Below are 17437 nucleotides of genomic sequence, written 5' to 3' on the forward strand. Positions count from 1 at the left end.
AGAGGCCGGGCACCTCCACTTCCGACAGCCGAGGTCTGAACCGTCTGGCCCGGAGCATCAGCGCACCCACCCGGGCCGTGAACTCACGCACGTACCTCAGCCGTAGTTCAGAGAGCAGGCAGAAAGCAAGGAGCGGCGGAATAGCGGAGGACAACAGAAACAGACAACGTGGGCACAGCAGACCGAAAGATTCCACGCTGAACTCACAAGACAACAACCGACAAGAACTGTCCGCCCAGGCTAACAGTTTCAGGAGTGACTTCATGAACACCCTGGAGGAGCTGCAAAGAAGCGGGAAAGCCAAGAAAGTCATCTTGCCAGAGCTGGGCCAGGACACTCCGGTGGTGATGGTCCCCGCCCAGGGCAAGGACGTGCTGCTGCTGTTTGATGCCTTGAGGCAGGGGGCCGCGGCAGGAGAAACGACTAACGACACCAACGGCAGGAAAAGTCCGGTAAGGACGTCGCCCACCCAGCAGTCTGAGGACACGGAGGTGAAGGATGCTGGGCAGAAGGCGGACAGCAGCAGCACGGGGTCTGCAGGGTCACGGGAAGGGGAGGAGGGCGAGGACACGGTCTGCAGTCTCCCCAGACCCACAGCTCACAAGCACCGAGTTCCCAAACCACTTGACATCCGCGTGGCAGACCTCCGCTCCGGCAAGTCCAGAGATGTGAGAAGAACCCAGTCCCTGACGGAAAGAAAATCCCTGTCCCCACTGGCAGCTGCCTCGGCTTCCTCCAGGTTTCAATCTCTGTCACCTCGGAGGGAACAAAGCGTGACTTCCCCTTCTGACAACAGAGAGAGCTCAAACCGATCCCCCTTGGACGCAAATGAAACATCCCAAACACCTGTCAGCTTGCGTTTGGCAGACAGTGTGGAAGATGTCAATAACAGAGGCTCTCTTCAAGGAAGCAACGGCTTCAGGCAGGCAGCCCAGAAAAGCAGTCTATACACGTCTCCATACAGACCAATAGGTCACCATGCCCTAAGCCCGCGACGTCCAGTCTCGCCTAGACACAGTCCGGGAGTGGTCAGGACGGTGGAGCGACCTCCCCCACTGGAGCTGCCCGCAGATCTTGTGTCCCCCAGACCCAGAGCAGGGGGTCTGGGGAGGGTGCCGAGGAAGGAAGCGTGGGAACGTCAGCTGAGGAAGAGAGAATCTCAAGCCTTGGACAACGGCGGGACTGAATCCACGGCACAGACCAGGTTCATACAGGTTCTCAGCAAAGAAATAGAGGAGCTGAAGCAGAAGATCGAGGTCATGGAGGATTCACAGGCAGATTCTAGTTTAGAACGGGGCAGCCTCAAACGAGGCTGGAGGACCGCCACACCGACGTCCACGGGTAAGAACGACACCTTCTTCACGTCCCAGAGCGAGATCCGGGAGACAGACAGCAGGATGGTGCTAGCACGGAAAGACGCCACCTCCCCAGGGTCAGCGGCACACAGGTCCTGGCAGTCTCCCCGCCACTGGGACACATCACGGTACACCTCCAGCCCTCGGCGTTACTCCCCCCGCTTCCGCCCTGTACACACCTCCCTGTCCCCCAACCGTTCCTACACAAATCCCTCTTCCTTCACCACCACCCTGGGCACCTCCCCACACCGACAGTCGCCCTCCCCTCGCAGATGTGGCACCAGTGTCGTGTCCCCCAGGCCCGGCCCCATCGCCCTGGGCTACACCAGCCCCATCCGCAGCGTGACCCAGGAGATCTGGGGCCAGGACCTCGGTGACGGGGACAACCCCCAGGCAGACCACAGGGACAAGTACAGGAAGCTCATCTCGCAGACCTCGCTGTCAGAAAAGGAGGTGATAGAACTGAAGCAGGCCCTGGCCTCGTCCGTGGTGGAGAACGACATTCTTCAGGCCAAGCTCCGGAACGCCCGCTACGAGATACAGGACAAACTGAACAAAACCAATGAGGTGAGCGCGGGGTTGGCGTTACCGTCCTCTTGTTGTATGGGCTTGGGACTGTCGATGTGTTTTATGTTGATTATGCATCAGTGTTATTGATGCTGATGTTGTTGTCGTTCTTGCCATTGTCTACTAATTTGCTTGCGCAATATGTGACGATTCACATTTACCTCAATAACGTTTCATATCTCTATCATTTTATCTATTCTGGCAGCAATTGTATATTTCATCGGCTGTTTCTCTACACCCAACAAGATACAGAGTCATAGTTTTGTGTATTAATCAAAACAACATGAATCATAGAAATGGGTCAGATCAGCACTTACATGCTTATTATTCTATTCCTGCGGCAGCAGTAGAGCTCTTCCCATGACCAAACAACAACAACAACATCATCATCATCATCAGCAGCAGCAACAACAAAAACAGCAACGAGATCTGAAACAAAATAGTGCAATGGAGGCCAACGACAAACGCATCCGCGTAGGAAGCGATAGAATCTGATGGCAAAGGTTCGAATACCACACTCACCAGTATTTTCACCCTCTAGACTTGAGTGGTGGTCCGAGTGCTAGTCATTCGGGTTAGACGGATAAACCGAGGTGCCATGTGTAACATGTACCTATCGCACGTAAAAGAACCCACGGCACCAAAAGGGTTGTCGCCGGCAAATTTCGAAGAAAAATGCTGTCTGACATAGAAAGTGAAACGAATATATTTGACGGGCGCAACAGCCGAATGGTTAAAGCGTTGGATTTTCAATCTGAGGGTCCCGGGTTCGAATCACGGTGACGGCGCCTGGTGGGTAAAGGGTGGAGATTTTTACGATCTCCCAGGTCAACATATGTGCAGACCTGCTAGTACCTGAAACCCTTCGTGTGTACACGCAAGCAGAAGACCACATACGCACGTTAAAGATCCTGTAATCCATGTCAGCGTTGGGTGGGTTATGGAAACAAGAACATACCCAGCATGCACACCCCCGAAAGCGGAGTATGGCTGCCTACAAGGCGGGTTAAAAACGGCCATACACGTAAAAGCCCACTCGCGTATATACGAGTGAGTTGCAGCCAACGAACGCAGAAGAAGAAGAAGAAGAATATATGTACACGCTTAAAAAGAAGAAAAAACAAGAGAGGCAAGGCCTTCAAGACTCACTTGTGATACACTTTAAAAAAAATCCAAGCTTTTTATGTATTGAGTATAATTTCAAAATGTAATGTTTAAGATGAAAAAGATCAGTTTAAAGCAAATTAAGTCCCCTAGCATTAATTACAGAGTAATTTCCCTTCTTTACTCTCTGCACCAAAACGTTTGCAAAATAAACAAAACTTCCATGCTTAGCAAAAGAAGTTCCTGTTTGAACAAAAAATGATAATAATGACTGCTCTTGTTGTTGGGTCAGAATATCAGATCAAAGTGCCAAGTTTAGAGAATACAAAAAATATAAATATAACAGTAAACGCAGTTTGCATATAATTAGGCTTCATTTTATATATTTTTTTTTTTGTGCCCATCCCAGAGGTGCAATATTGTTTTAAACAAGATGACTGGAAAGAACTGAATTTTTCCTATTTTTATGCCTAATTTGGTGTCAACTGACAAAGTATTTGCAGAGAAAATGTCAATGTTAAAGTTTACCACGGACACACAGACACACACACACACACACACACACAGACAACCGAACACCGAATTAAAACATAGACTCACTTTGTTTACACAAGTGAGTCAAAAATGGGTGGCGCTGCACTGTAGCGACGCGCTCTCCATGGGAAGAGCAGTCCGAATTTCACACAGAGAAACCTATTGTATCGAAGAGTAACAGAAAACAATACAATATATTGCACAACAAACCACAAAATAAGAAATACAACACAACCAAATACAAACAAAACCCAAAGCAGCAAACAAATCACGACAACAGCATTAAGTTATACATTATCATGGAATCAGTGCTCATGAATATGTATCGTACTGCCTCACTAGCGCCATTTCTTTTATATATTCTTTCTAATACAGAAAGTATTTTAATTTTTTTATCTGTAAACCTCTGTCTAGAAAAGTTGAAAAATCACACACGCACACGCACACACACACAAACACGCACACACATACATACACACACACACCCCGCCCCCCCACACACACACTTGCAAACACACACACACACACATACACACACACACACACACATTCACACACACACTCACACACACACACACACATACATACACACACACACACACGCGCGCGCGCGCACACACACACTCACAAACAAAAGTACTAATGACTCCGCACGTGAACACAGGTGTTGGACGACTGTCGAAGACACCTGGCGAGGTCTCAGGCGGAGAACATGGAGCTGCGCACTGCCCTGGAGCGGGAGAGGGACAGAGCGAACAAGAGCGAGGCTTATGTGCAGGATCTGCGTCAGATGGCTCAACAGGTGTGTGTGTGTGTGTGTGTGTGTGTGTGTGTGTGTGTGGTCAGTTGGTCGGTCCGCATGTCTGTGGTCTGCTTCTTCGTTCATGGCGATCACGTCACAATGATCAGTTACGACACGTTAAAGAACTCACGGCAACAAAAAGGTGAGGGTTGGGGGGTGGTGGGTGGTGGGGGTTAGGGGGTCCTGGCAAATTTCATATGAAAAATCCACTTTGATATGTGTGTGTGTGTGTGTGTGTGTGTGTGTGTGTGTGTGTGTGTGTGTGTGTGTGTGTGCGTGCGTGCGTGACCCTGTGTTTGTAAAGAGCTTACAGCTTGGTATCTGATCGAAGATGGGCATGGGTGCTATATAATTGTCAACAACGACAACAACAACAATACAACAACAACTACTGCTATGAACGATGATGAAGATGATGATGTTGATGATGATGATGATTGTGATGATGGATGGTGGTGATGATGACGATGATGATGATGATGGTTGTGATGATGATGCTAACAACACCCTCCCCCGCCAACAGGCACGTGCGGACAAGCAGGAGGTGGAGGAGGAGCTGCAGAGTACGCTGAACAGGCTGGACCAGTCCAAGCCAGGTCTGGAGGCCCTTCAGAACCACAACCACAAGCTGAGGGGCCAGGCCACCTTCGTCCAGAGCCAGAACTCTTCTCTCAAGAAGGTTGGGCGTGTGTGATATCGGAATCAGAATCATAATGAAAAACACAGTTCAGTTCAGTTACTCAAGAAGGTGTCACTGCCTCCGGACTAAACCATGTACGCTATACCACATCCACAAAGCAAATGCCTGACTAGGAGCGTAACCCAAAGCGCTTAGTCAGACCTTGAGAAAAGAAAAGGTGCATAATGGATACATCGTTCAATTAATGTATGAGTAAATACACAAATGGATAAATAAATAAATAAATACATGTATGAAGAAATGAATAAATAAATAAATAAATAGATAAATACATACATGAATAAACACACGGATTGCATTAAAATGATAATAAACAAATAAATATAAATTGACATACAGACACGCACGCACACACACGTACTCACGTACACGTACACATTCACACACACACACACACACACACATACACGCGCGCACACACACACCAGATATGCAACAAACACGCAGTTTCACAGACATGGAAGCACAAACAAAAGCGCACAGGTCCAAGACGAGCCCCCCCCCCACCCCCCCCGCCTCCCCACCCCCCTCACACACCAAAGCACAAATAAAAGTTAAGATACGCAAGCAAGCAAGCAACCAAATTGAGCTTTAGATGCGTGACTCAAAACTGACGTGTACATTCGTATATGAATTGTACTTGTCGACGTTGTACGGGGTCGTATGTACACACGTGTATGAGTGACTTTATCAGTAGCATCATCAAAACTTGTCATTCAGACTTAAGTCGTTCAACAAAGCTCGTAAACCGTAAATGATAATCTCTATCACAATTGTCGAGAAAATGACACTCAGTGTGAAATACAGAACATGTATTGTCTTTGTGTTGTGTATCTGAGAGTATGTGGCAAAGGCAAAACCGACCACCACATTCATTGTGTTTGAATCTGTGGCAAATCGTGCAAACTGGTACCTGAAATTTGTCATTCATTATGGTTGTTTTTGTCATCGGAACTAAATATTCAACGTTTAGAACCAATACACAAACACACACACACACACACACAAGAAGACACAGACAAAGAAGCAAGCAGAGTCCTAAAAAAAAACAACCTCCATGACATACTAACCAAAACTTCCTTCCTCCTACCTCCTTCCCCTCTCCTCACACCTACCCGCCCCCTCCCCTACCCCAGGAGGTGGAGGAGCTGAGAAAGAGCCAGTCCCGGTCAGCCAACACTATCCGAGAACTCCGACACCTGTTGGAGCAGGCTCGCGGGGAGCGGGATTCCCTGCAACAGCAGCAGCAGCAGCAGAGCAGACTGCAAAGGACTCAGAGCGAAAGCAGCAGCAAGGTCCAGGTCCAGGTCCGTACCACCCCCAGCAGCTCCCACTACCAGGAGAAAGGCGCTAGGGATGAGGCGGAGAAGGAGACCGTCCCCAACACTGTTGGTGATGGGGGTTATTCTGCTACTTCTTCTGCTTCTTATTCTTCACAGAAATCGCTTTCGCATCTTTCGGTGACGCGTCGTTCTCGCAGGTTGGTTGAGTTTTTTTTTTCTTTTTTCTTTTTCGGGGGTTGGAAGGGGTGGGGGATTGGGTGTTGTTGCTGTTAGTTTGTTGTTTGTTTATGTTTAGTTGTGTTGTTGTAATCGGAGCACCTGTCATGATTGTTATTATTACTGTTTTATTTATTTTATTTAAAAAATATTATCATATATAAACACACATTTGCAACAAGGAAAGCGGCACAGATAGATAGATAGATAGACAGATAGTGAGAGAGTGAGAGAGAGTGAGACAGACAGACAGACAGACAGATAGACAGACAAAGAAACGCACGGAATCACTATAACAATCAATGAAAAATGAAACACTGACAATGGACACAGTTATAATAAACGAATGAGAAACTATTCATCTTCCCCACCTCCCTCCACCCCCCCCTAGCCCCCGACCCCCCGCACCCCCCCCCCCGCCCCCCCCCCCCCCCCAAAAAAAAAAGAAAAAGAAAAAAGAAGAAACAACAACAAACAAACAAACCAGACAATGATAATTCCCACGTACTGTTCTTCCAGCCTGACGGAGGTATCGGAGTCAGCATCAGCATCCACCCGATCCATAATCCATGCTTCCGCCACCCCTAACGACGTGTCAGCGACAACGTTCCACCCCAGAGCGGCCAGCCCCCCGCGAGGCCTTAGCTACCGCTATTGTGACGTGTCCCCCGTCCTGCCTTCCACCTACCGTGAAATCTACCCGCATAGGAAGCCTAGGTAATGCTTTTTCTTCCCCTTCTTTCTATTTTGTTTTATTTTATTGTATGGCTGCCAAAATGGCGAGGTAAAAAACGGTCATGCACGTAAAAGCGTAGGTACGAGTGAACGTGGGAGTTGTAGCCCACGAACGTAGAAGAAGAAGATTTCATTTCATTTTATTTTATTCTTCATTCCTTTAGTATGTAAGATAATAGGCGGAGGTGCCGTGGCATAATTATTCGGTTCGGTATTGGACTTACGATCCAGTGTTCACCAGTGATCAGGGACCGAGTACCTCGTTTCGGCATGGTGGTTTTTTTGTGTGTGCTGGGGAAAGTCACTATATTCAGATTCTCCTCATTCCACTCTGCAGGCGTGAACGGGTACCTGATTGAGGTTTGGGAAGGTTAAAACGGCAAAAAGGAGAGGACTGGGCGTGAACGAGCCCTAGACACAGTGGATGTGAATATTCAATGTCCCGATGGCCGTAGAATGCTAAGGGACTAATATTTACCATTTGCAAATAACAATTGGGCATATAGTAGCATACTCACAAGAGTGAATTAAGCATAGTTCATGTTAACTCATAACAAAACAGACATATATAACAACTTGCTTTGATATCAAAAGAAGAAGAAAAAAAAAACAAGGTGATAAAACAGAATGAGTATTATAAGAACATCACTGTAAGGGTTGTAATCAAGAAATGTGACACTGGTAAGATTTTACGATACAAGCAGCAACAACAACAAAAAAAACCCACTAAGTGATCAGGTCAGAAATTAAGACAGGGACAACTCTCTGCTTGCCGTAGGCTCTTTTACGTGCGCAAAAGTGCATGTTATATACGGGGCCTCGATTTATTGTCTCATTCGAATGTCTAGCATCCAGACCACCACTCAAGGTCTAGTTGAGGGAGGAGAGAATTTAGGCAGGTATGGAAATCGATCCTGATCCCGCGCGCACAGATGCTCTCGCTTCTTTGGCGGACGCATTACCATTAGGCCACCACCACACCAACCACACTGTGATGATGTTTTGTCCCCCCTGACAGGCAGCAGGGCCCATCCTGGGACACCTACAGCAGTCCAGAGAGGCACGACTCCCCCGTCACCTTCATTGACTACCCAGACCTCCAGCACTACCCCACCAGGCTGGACCCCCTCGGCCCCGCTCCCCACACCCACCACCACCACCATCACCACCGCCACCCCTACACCACCACCTCTTCCTCCAGGGACACCTCCCCCATCTACAAGCCCATCCCCTATCGCCCCTACCCCAGCGATCCCTACACGTCGTCCTCCTCGTCCCTATACCCCAAGGAGGACACCACCACCACGATGACGGCCAAGGAGAACCACCGCGGGCCCCGCTCTACTCCTCTGGGGATGTCGCCCGTGAGAACGCCCCCGCCGACCGTCAAGGGCAGCCGCTCGGCCAGCTCCAGTCCCGGGCCCTCCGGCGACAGACTGCTGGCCCGCGGCGGCCAGGACTTCTCCCCCCTTCTGTACCACCACCGCGGAGGCCCCCCTCGAAGTGCCAGCTGCAGTCCCGGAAGGGGGGAGGACTGGGGGAGGAGAGGCATCCTGAAGAAGGGGGGCAGCAGCAGTAGGGAGGGCACCCCCAGCCCCCGCTGTTTCGGGTCCAGGAGCCATTCCCCTCCCACGCGCCTGTCTCCAGAGCCCATCAGAAAGAAGCTACTGACCTTCACCCCTGCGTCGGAGAAGAGAGGGGTGACGAGGGGGGGCTTGAGTTACCACCAGGACAGACCGGGTCTGGGGGAGGAACTGAGGCAGAAGCACAGCTCCATGTCCTGGCTGCACCTGCAGTTGTAAGTAATAATGATGATGATGAAAACCATCGCTGAGCCTTCCCGGTGTAACAGCCTCAACCCCCCCACACCCCTTCCGGTCCCCCTGCTGGGTTTTACCCCGGGATTATTCTTGGCTAGTCTCGAATGACCCCCACCCTCACTCCCCTCCCCGCTGTCTGTGTTAGCCAGATTTAACACCAGAGTAAAAGATAAGGGGGGTGCTAAAAGGCTGCTACTCCGGTCTCTTGTGGTGGTTTTTCTTGTTTTGAGATGTGCAGGTGTTTTTTTTTATAATTTAATTTTTTTTTAAACCAAAATAGTTTTGTGTGTTAAAGTGCACAATTTCTTGTTTACTTCTTCTCTCCTCTTTGTTCTAAGACTTCGATAATGGTTTCAAGGAGTTATCTGTCCGATTTAGGATATTAAAAGTGAGTTTCCGTTAAAAGTGAGTTTAGTTTTAATAACTTTTTTGTTACAGCCATTATTGTTGTGTTTTGAGTCCTTTGTGTGAACACACACACACACACACACACACACACACACACACACACAGATATATATATATATATATATATATATATATATCTGTGTGTGTGTGTGTGTGTGTGTGTGTTTGAGAGAGACAGATATACAGACAGCAGGTCGCACTTCACATGCAACACACACGTGATGAGACTATCGCCAGGTGTGAACTCATGATATTCTGTGAGCTCTGTACATGTGAAATAGTTTGTGTTTTCACTAGGCTATTTGGCTATTGCAAGACAATTTTCCTACATAATGCGCTGGTTTTTGTTTTGAGCCTTGGTCAATATCATTTGCATATATCATGAACTGATTCATTTATAATACTTTCAGAAGGCCTTGTAAGAAGTGCATTTTCTCCAGTGATTAAGTGAAAGTGTATTTAATCTTTTTAGACATTCAAATGTTTGTTTTCCAGACTGCTCAAGAATGAATACAGATGTTCTGAAATGTTCTTTATAATAATTATCGATAGGAAATTTCTTGCACCATGTTTTCTTTCGTATGATTTGAATGAGAATGCATGAGAGAGGTTTAGACTAGCTGAGGAGTACACAAAATCAGTGAGAAAAGATAACTCTATGATTTCTGATTACACAAAAAGACGGTCGCATGGAAGTTAGGGTGGATGCTTGTTTCTGAATCACACACCACTTACTTGAGGTTTGAAAAGACACCTGCATGAATGCAATCAATATTAACTGGCACAGAGTATATAACTGTTGTTGGCACCAGCTAATATGCACGTGGCGAATGACAGGGTTTGTATTTGTGTAGTTTCGGATGGTGATTTATCAGCTGCGGGTTTGTTTCTGTTTTCACATGCAATTTCGTTATATTTATATGGCAAAATCGGCTGATGTCTAAATGTCAGGTTGTTTTTGTTTTACGGTTCGGGAATACTGAGCATTAGGTGAGTTATGTTCACACGTAATATGGAGCATTATTTCGTGTTCTGGTTATTTCGGTTCAGCATAAAAAAAGAAAAAAAAAAGAAAAGAAAAAAGAAGATCACTATTCCTTTTTTTGTGGCAATATGGCATTGTTCCCTTTGTTCACATATTTCCAAACAATTAATCAGGAAGTTGCCATATTGTGAAGTTTGGTTTAATATGAATGTTTGAACTTAGTAATGTAATGTCCTTTCTATAATTAGGATTTTTACTGAAAATTAATCATAGTAGAAAAGGATTCAGAGAAGGACTCCTTGTTTTCGCAACGAGTTTGTGTGTATATGCGCGCACGCGCGCGGGTCCGTGTGTGTGCGTGTGTGTGTGCGTGTGTGTGTGTGTCTGTGCGCACACGCGTGCGTGTATAAGTGTGCTTGTGTGTGCTTGTGCGTGTAAGAGAGAGAGAGAGAGAGAGAGAGAGAGAGAGAGAGAGAGAGAGAGAGAGAGAGAGGCAGCTGTGTGGCTAGTGGCAAGTGTAAATCGTAGGCAAGAAAGCTGAGTGTTATGCGATTGCCTTGCCTCGTTGTCCTGTTGTTAGCGTGTGTTGTTGCAAAGCGTGTTGACGTGTTTGATGTGGCTTGATCACTGGCAGCCCCCCACCCACCACACCTACAGACAGGCCTGCAGGGCTGCAGACAGTTGGCCCTCCCCACCCGGGGTGAGTATGTATGGGTATTCCTGAACACACACACACTGACCTTTTCCCTCCTGCTTGTTGGCTACAGGTCTGCGTGTTTAACAATGGAACTATCTACCGCTGACTTCTGAGCGCTTTCATTTCATTTCAAAATGTTATTTGCTGCTGTGTTTCTTACATTGTCTGATTATCTTTTTTTGATGTCCCAGCTGGTTAAAAAAATACAGGACCTTGATTAAAATAACAACGATACCATCCTCATTGAAAAAACAAACAAACCACATCCAACAAAATTTACCAAAAATAGCATCACCCTTTCATTGTATCGTAGCCTTTTCCATTTCTGTTTCTTTAGCGTGCTTATAAAAAAAAAAGCAAACAGTTAGAGGCTACAGGTGTACACATGCGGTTTTTTTCCCCACCTCTCTCCTTCTTCCTCATGTATGTTTCAATCAATCCATTGTTGTAATCGCTTTAACCCATTAGAGAAGAAATGGACAAACCACCGATGTTTTCTCTCCTTCCTCCTCGTTCGTCAGTATGCAGCGAAAGAGTCCACAGGAGTCGAGAGGAAGAAGAACACCGCGTTACTTTCTCCCTGTAAAATGAATGAAGGACCATTGACAAAGAGTAGTATCTCGTGCCACACTGATCTCGAATGTCACAAGGATTAAGCAGTCAAGGGATTAAGACGCTATCATGACTGTCAAACAGTTGCTTATTTGTCTATATGTTTACATCTGTTTACTGCATTTTATGTGTGTTAACTAAACGTGTTGTGTGTATGTGTATTTTTCTTTCTTGTTTTGCTTCTATCATGACTGTCAAACAGTACTTATTTATCTATATCTTTATATATGTTTACTGCATTTTATGTGTGTCAAACGCGTTGTGTGTTTATTTTTCTTTCTTATTTTGCTTCTCTTACAAGCTTTATCCACTTGTCTTACACGCTTTTTTAATCTTGGGAATGTATTCTGTTTGGATGTGTGTCTTAGCTGTGTATCTTAAGCTGATGCTGTTTCATTTAATTTTGCATTCGTTTGTGTGTGTGTGTGTGCGCGCGCGCGCGTGTGTGTGTGTGTGTGTGTGTGTGTGTGTGTGTGTGTGTGTGTTTTATCATATATCTACTTTTATTTCTCATCTTGGTAATGTTCTAGCACATTCCAGTTTCCGTGTGCTTCAAACGTGTATACTCTTTTCATTCCATAAACGTTATCTGGGCCTATTTATGAATGTTTCCGAATCTGGTAGATTTTTTTGTTTTCCCGTCGTATATATTTAAAAAAAATATCTTGGGTGCGTGTGTATGCATGCGCACGCATATGTTCGTGGGTTCGCGTTTGTGTTTGAAAATGTGCACATGCGTGAGTGAATGTGTGTGTGTATTGGAGGGGGGATGGGGGGTGTATGGGGGGGGGAGACAGAGACAGAGAGAGACAGAGAAAGAGTATATGTTTTGTGCGTTCACCCGAGGACAAATATTTCGAGGTAAGATTCCGTATTACATCAACGTTAGACACATCAAAATAGATAAACACACACACACTCACACACACACACACACACACACACACACACACACACACACACACACACACACACACACACACACACACACACACACAACCGGTATGGAAAATATTTGTCAAGTAGCCGGACAGTTTATTAGTCTTCTGCGGTCGCAGAAATGGTTGGGCGTTGATCAGGGATCAGGGATCGAGGCCTTGTTTCGCCTTGGTGTTTGTGTCCTTGGGTGAGGCACGGTACCCAGATATCCTCGCTCCACCCACGATTTACATGGGCATCCAGGAGTCATGATCTGGGTGCGGCCCATCCCCCTTAGAGTGTAAGGAGTTAAGGGCCGAAACACTTGACTGAGGGGGGGCTTCTTCTCTGAAGACCTTGTACTGTCCAGCTCTCCCTAGAGTTTCTAATCACTGTGTCCTTTGGTGAGGCACGTTACTCAAATATCCTCGCTCTACCCAGGTGTGAATGAGAAACTGACTGTCCAGTTGGGGAAATTTAAAACGAAGGATGGGGAGGATTGGGCCCCGCCATCCTATGCCCCAGGCACAGAGAAGGTAAATTCACTTCCTCGATAGCCGTCAAGGGTTATAGAATCTCTTAACGTTTTACCTAAAAAAAAGATCAACACATACACAGAGACACAGACACACACACATACACACAGAAACACAAACAGGGATACGCACTCATAAACATACACACACACGGACATGCACATACACACACACACACACACACACGCACACACACGCACACACACACACACACACACGCACACGCACGTACGAACGCACAAACACACACACAGGCAGACAGACACACACACACACACACACACACACACACACACACAGTGGTTGAACATGTCTCGAGTGCCTCTTCCTGTTCAGTAAATGATAAATCACGTTAGACCTACATCCTATTTCTAACATGCTCCCGGGGTCGTATTGCGTCATGCAGCTTCCCGTTCTGTCCACACCTTCGTCCCTTTCTGCCGTGCCCTGTTCCGTGTTAATTAATCCCCCTTTGATGCTTTCACCGCTCATTTGTCGCCCTCGCCAAAGTCTCGACAGCGACAAGTTCGCGGCTGTTGTTTTAGCCGCAGCATCAGCAGACCGACGCCAAATCAGCTATTAACAGACGTCCTCCGATTTGTCGCCGATTGGAGAAAAGAATGAAATACGTTCTGTTCACAAAGTACACCATAAAATATATATCTCTCTGTCTTTGCCTGTCTGTCTGTCTTATTCATATTCACAAAGTTCACCATGAAATATATCTCTCTGTCTTTACCTGTCTTATTTATAGTCACAAAGTACACTGTCTTTACTTGTCTGTCTTATTCATATTCACAAAGTACACCATGAAATATATCTCTCTCTTTACCTGTCTGTCTTATTCATATTCACAAAGTTCACCATGAAATATATCTCCCTGTCTTTACCTGTCTGTCTGTCTCTTATTCATATTCACAAAGTACACCATGAAATATGTTTCTCCGTCTTCACATGCCATTCTGTCTGTCCCTCTTATTTATTAATGTATGATTGACGTGTTTTTGTTTTTGCTGTGCTCTCAAGACCTGACCAGCGCTTTAGGTCATGCATCCGCTTCCGCCATGTCCCCCCCCCCCCATACCCCTTTCTCACACTTCTTTTAAAAACAGATGTGGTGTAGTGAACATGGATCAGTCCGCAACCGTTGAAAGTGAAAGTGACGGTGGTGAACACCAGAGTGTGTGTGTGTGTGTGTGTGTGTGTGTGTGTGTGTGTGGAGGTGCCGGGTAGTTCTTCAGCGCTGCTCCTTATTTGGAATTGGGTTTTGAATCTGCTAATCCCTGACAGAAGCAAACACGATAGAATTGAGTTTTGGCTGGAGCTTACTCTTATTGCTTTGCGTGGGGAAAAAAAGGTACCTGATATGTTTTTCAATGCTATCATTGCAATGACTTATAATTCCAACTATCTATATATCTCTATATCTATCTGTATCACCAAGTAAATAAAATCACACACACACACACACACACACACACACACACACACACACACACATATATATATATATATATATATATATTCTTTTTGTAAATGGTAAGGCATCATAATAATGTGACTTTATGCCTTCTAAGCGAGGCATCATATATGCATTGTGAAGTTTGAGTAAGGCATCGTCTGTTTTTTATGACCTTTGAGTAAGGTATCATCTGTGTCTTGGATCTGTGGGTAAAGCACCATCTGAGTTATGCCATAGAATACCATTTCATAATCTTTGAGTGGTTGTTTTGTGTTGTAATCTCTAAGAACTGTGTTGTCTATGTCGTAAGATTTTGGTTTAAGAGGGATTCGTGTATGACATACATCTCTGTCTTATACTTATAGTATGATCTAAGTCTTGTAATCTTGAAGGGAAGTACATCCATGTCTTGCATGTAACCTTTGGGTATTGTGTTATCTATCTGTCTTATATTCCTTGAGTAATGCGTCTGATGAGTATGGTATTTCCTTTCTTCTTCTTTTTTTTGTTTTGTTTCCATTTGAGTATTGTCTGTTTTTTATATCCTGTTAGTGGGGCACCATCTATGTCGTCAATCGTGTAGCAGGGTTTGATCTTTTTTTGCATGATTATTGGCTTGTTATGAAAGAAAAACACAAGAAAAACCACAATATATTATGTCTGTTGTGACTCTTTTGTAGCATTTTCGACCAACCTGGAAAAGGCGTGTATGCGAATAATTTCCCATCATCATCATCATCAGTCTTCTTCTACTTTGTATCCTCCTCCTCTTCATACTTTGCCTCATCATTTCTCCTCCTCCTCCTCCTCCTCCTCCTCCTACTACTACTACTACTACTACTACTACTACTACTACTATCATCATGATCATCATGATCACCACCACCACCACCACCACCACCACCACCACCACCATCATGACTATTATTGGCGGTTCAGTACCTGCGTGTGAAGGAGGGTGTTGTGATGCTGACAGGCTGTTTTCTCGGGACGAGCACCTGCTGCTATCCGAAGAGCAGCGCCAGTACGCCAACACCCTGATCAGGAAGTACACGGGCATCAACCCCTGACAGCTGACTCTGCCCGCCTCACCTCGCCTCACCCCACACATGTCCCTGCTGGCTAGGTGGGACTTTGAGAAAGCAAATTTTCCTGTTCGTAATCCTTTCTTTGTTAGATTGGATTGAGCTGTTGTATTGTTTTATGTTATGTTTATATCTGGCTCGATGATGTAAGGCCCTTTGAGCAGCATCAGTACTGGATATCGCGCCATAGAAAAGTTAGGAATTATTATTAATTATTATTATTATTAGACTGTTGTTTGAAGCGTACTTTTGCTCTTGGCTGTTACCAGATCTTCGATAGAGTATTGTATTGCATTGTATTGCATTGCATTACATCACATTACTTTTTGTCACAGCAGATTTAGGGTACTCTCCCCGGAGAGAGAACGTCGCCACAAAGCAGTGCCACTCTTTTTTATAATTTTAAAATTATTTTTTACTCCAACAATAAGTGCATTTGTTTCATAGCGGGTTTTCTATTTGTATTTGCCAGGGACACCCCCTTTGTTGCCCCTCTTTTTATTATTTTTTTTTAAATGTGCGTAATGTGCATACTTCACACGGAACCTCGGATTTATTCCCCCTCCCCTCTTTTTTTCTTTCTTTACATTCGTTCTTCCTTGATATTTGTTCTCCTGTTTGTTTGTTTCTAATTATGGCAGAATATCCATATCGCCTTATTCTGCGAGCCAGCCATTATCGATCAAAGCCAAAGTTTAGTTATGTGAACGACATGCTGTGTCATTATATCTTGTTTACACGAGTTACGTTTTCGATAATTTTAAAGCCCAAGTTTAGCGAAGGGAGGCCAAAAAAAAAAATGCATTTTGAATATCAATGATTTTATTTGGTAAAAGATTACGGATTCTCAGTGACTGTTCATTTGTGAACTTTTTTTTTCTGTTACAGCTTCGATGGTTTGGGTCACGATGAGCATCCAGAGAGTGAACATCGTCTGTGCTTATGTTGTCTTGTTTTTTTGTGAACGTAATTCATTATCAGTTGTGAAAATATCTCCCCTGTAATATCATCATCATCATCATCATTATCATCATCATCACTATTATCATCGTTTTTGATGACAACAGCAACAACAACACAAATAAGACCAACAACAACAACAATAACAACAGCCGGAATATAATAGGAGTTATACCAGTAACAGACTGTTATAACGTCTGCTACTGATAACAGCTGTTTTGGGTGATGTTTTATGATGATGATGACGATAATGGTAGTGTTGGTGTTGGTGAAGATATTTGGAATCTAGTTCTTTCAGTTCAAGAGAAGAAAAAAAACCATGGAAGGTATCACATAAGTGTCAGTGTGTATTTTTCCACTTCGCTTCCTGACGCCTTGCAAAACCAAAATGTTATGAGCAACAGGCAGATGTGATTGCATGCATCAGTGCGCGTGCGTGCTCGCGCACGCACACACACACACACACACACACACACACACACATATATATATAAAGGGGGGGGGGGAAGGGTTTTCAGAGCGTGTTAGTATGTTAAAATGATATTCACGACTGTTTCAAATTCATACTCCGCAGCCACAGAGATATATCTAATTGTTACAAAGTACTGCGTTTTGTATTTAGCTTTCAGTATAAAACAGCTACGTAGCTACGTACAAT

General features: G+C 45.2%; 1 protein-coding gene across 3 annotated transcripts in view; it reads left to right on the forward strand.

The window, feature by feature from the left end:
• Positions 1 to 17226, forward strand: part of LOC143292661 (uncharacterized) — a 54636-nt gene extending 37410 nt beyond the window's left edge. The window contains exons 11-19 of one of the 3 annotated variants that reach the window (XR_013056675.1): positions 1 to 1922; positions 4225 to 4362; positions 4886 to 5041; positions 6199 to 6542; positions 7081 to 7278; positions 8315 to 9094; positions 11144 to 11209; positions 15711 to 15860; positions 16708 to 17226. The exon at positions 1 to 1922 is cut by the window's left edge and continues 582 nt beyond it. Coding sequence is in view for 1 of the 3 variants with exons in the window: in XM_076603168.1 (XP_076459283.1) it covers positions 1 to 1922; positions 4225 to 4362; positions 4886 to 5041; positions 6199 to 6542; positions 7081 to 7278; positions 8315 to 9094; positions 11144 to 11209; positions 15711 to 15804 (3698 nt within the window). In the remaining 2 variants the exon portion in view is untranslated. Of the gene's footprint in view, positions 1923 to 4224; positions 4363 to 4885; positions 5042 to 6198; positions 6543 to 7080; positions 7279 to 8314; positions 9095 to 11143; positions 11210 to 15710; positions 16235 to 16707 lie in introns of those variants that run through there. The other 2 variants (XR_013056677.1, XM_076603168.1) reach the window with 2 other exon arrangements.
• Positions 17227 to 17437: the final 211 nt, after the last annotated feature.

Source organism: Babylonia areolata, chromosome 1 (genome assembly GCF_041734735.1).
Source record: "Babylonia areolata isolate BAREFJ2019XMU chromosome 1, ASM4173473v1, whole genome shotgun sequence".
NCBI lineage: Eukaryota > Metazoa > Mollusca > Gastropoda > Neogastropoda > Buccinidae > Babylonia > Babylonia areolata.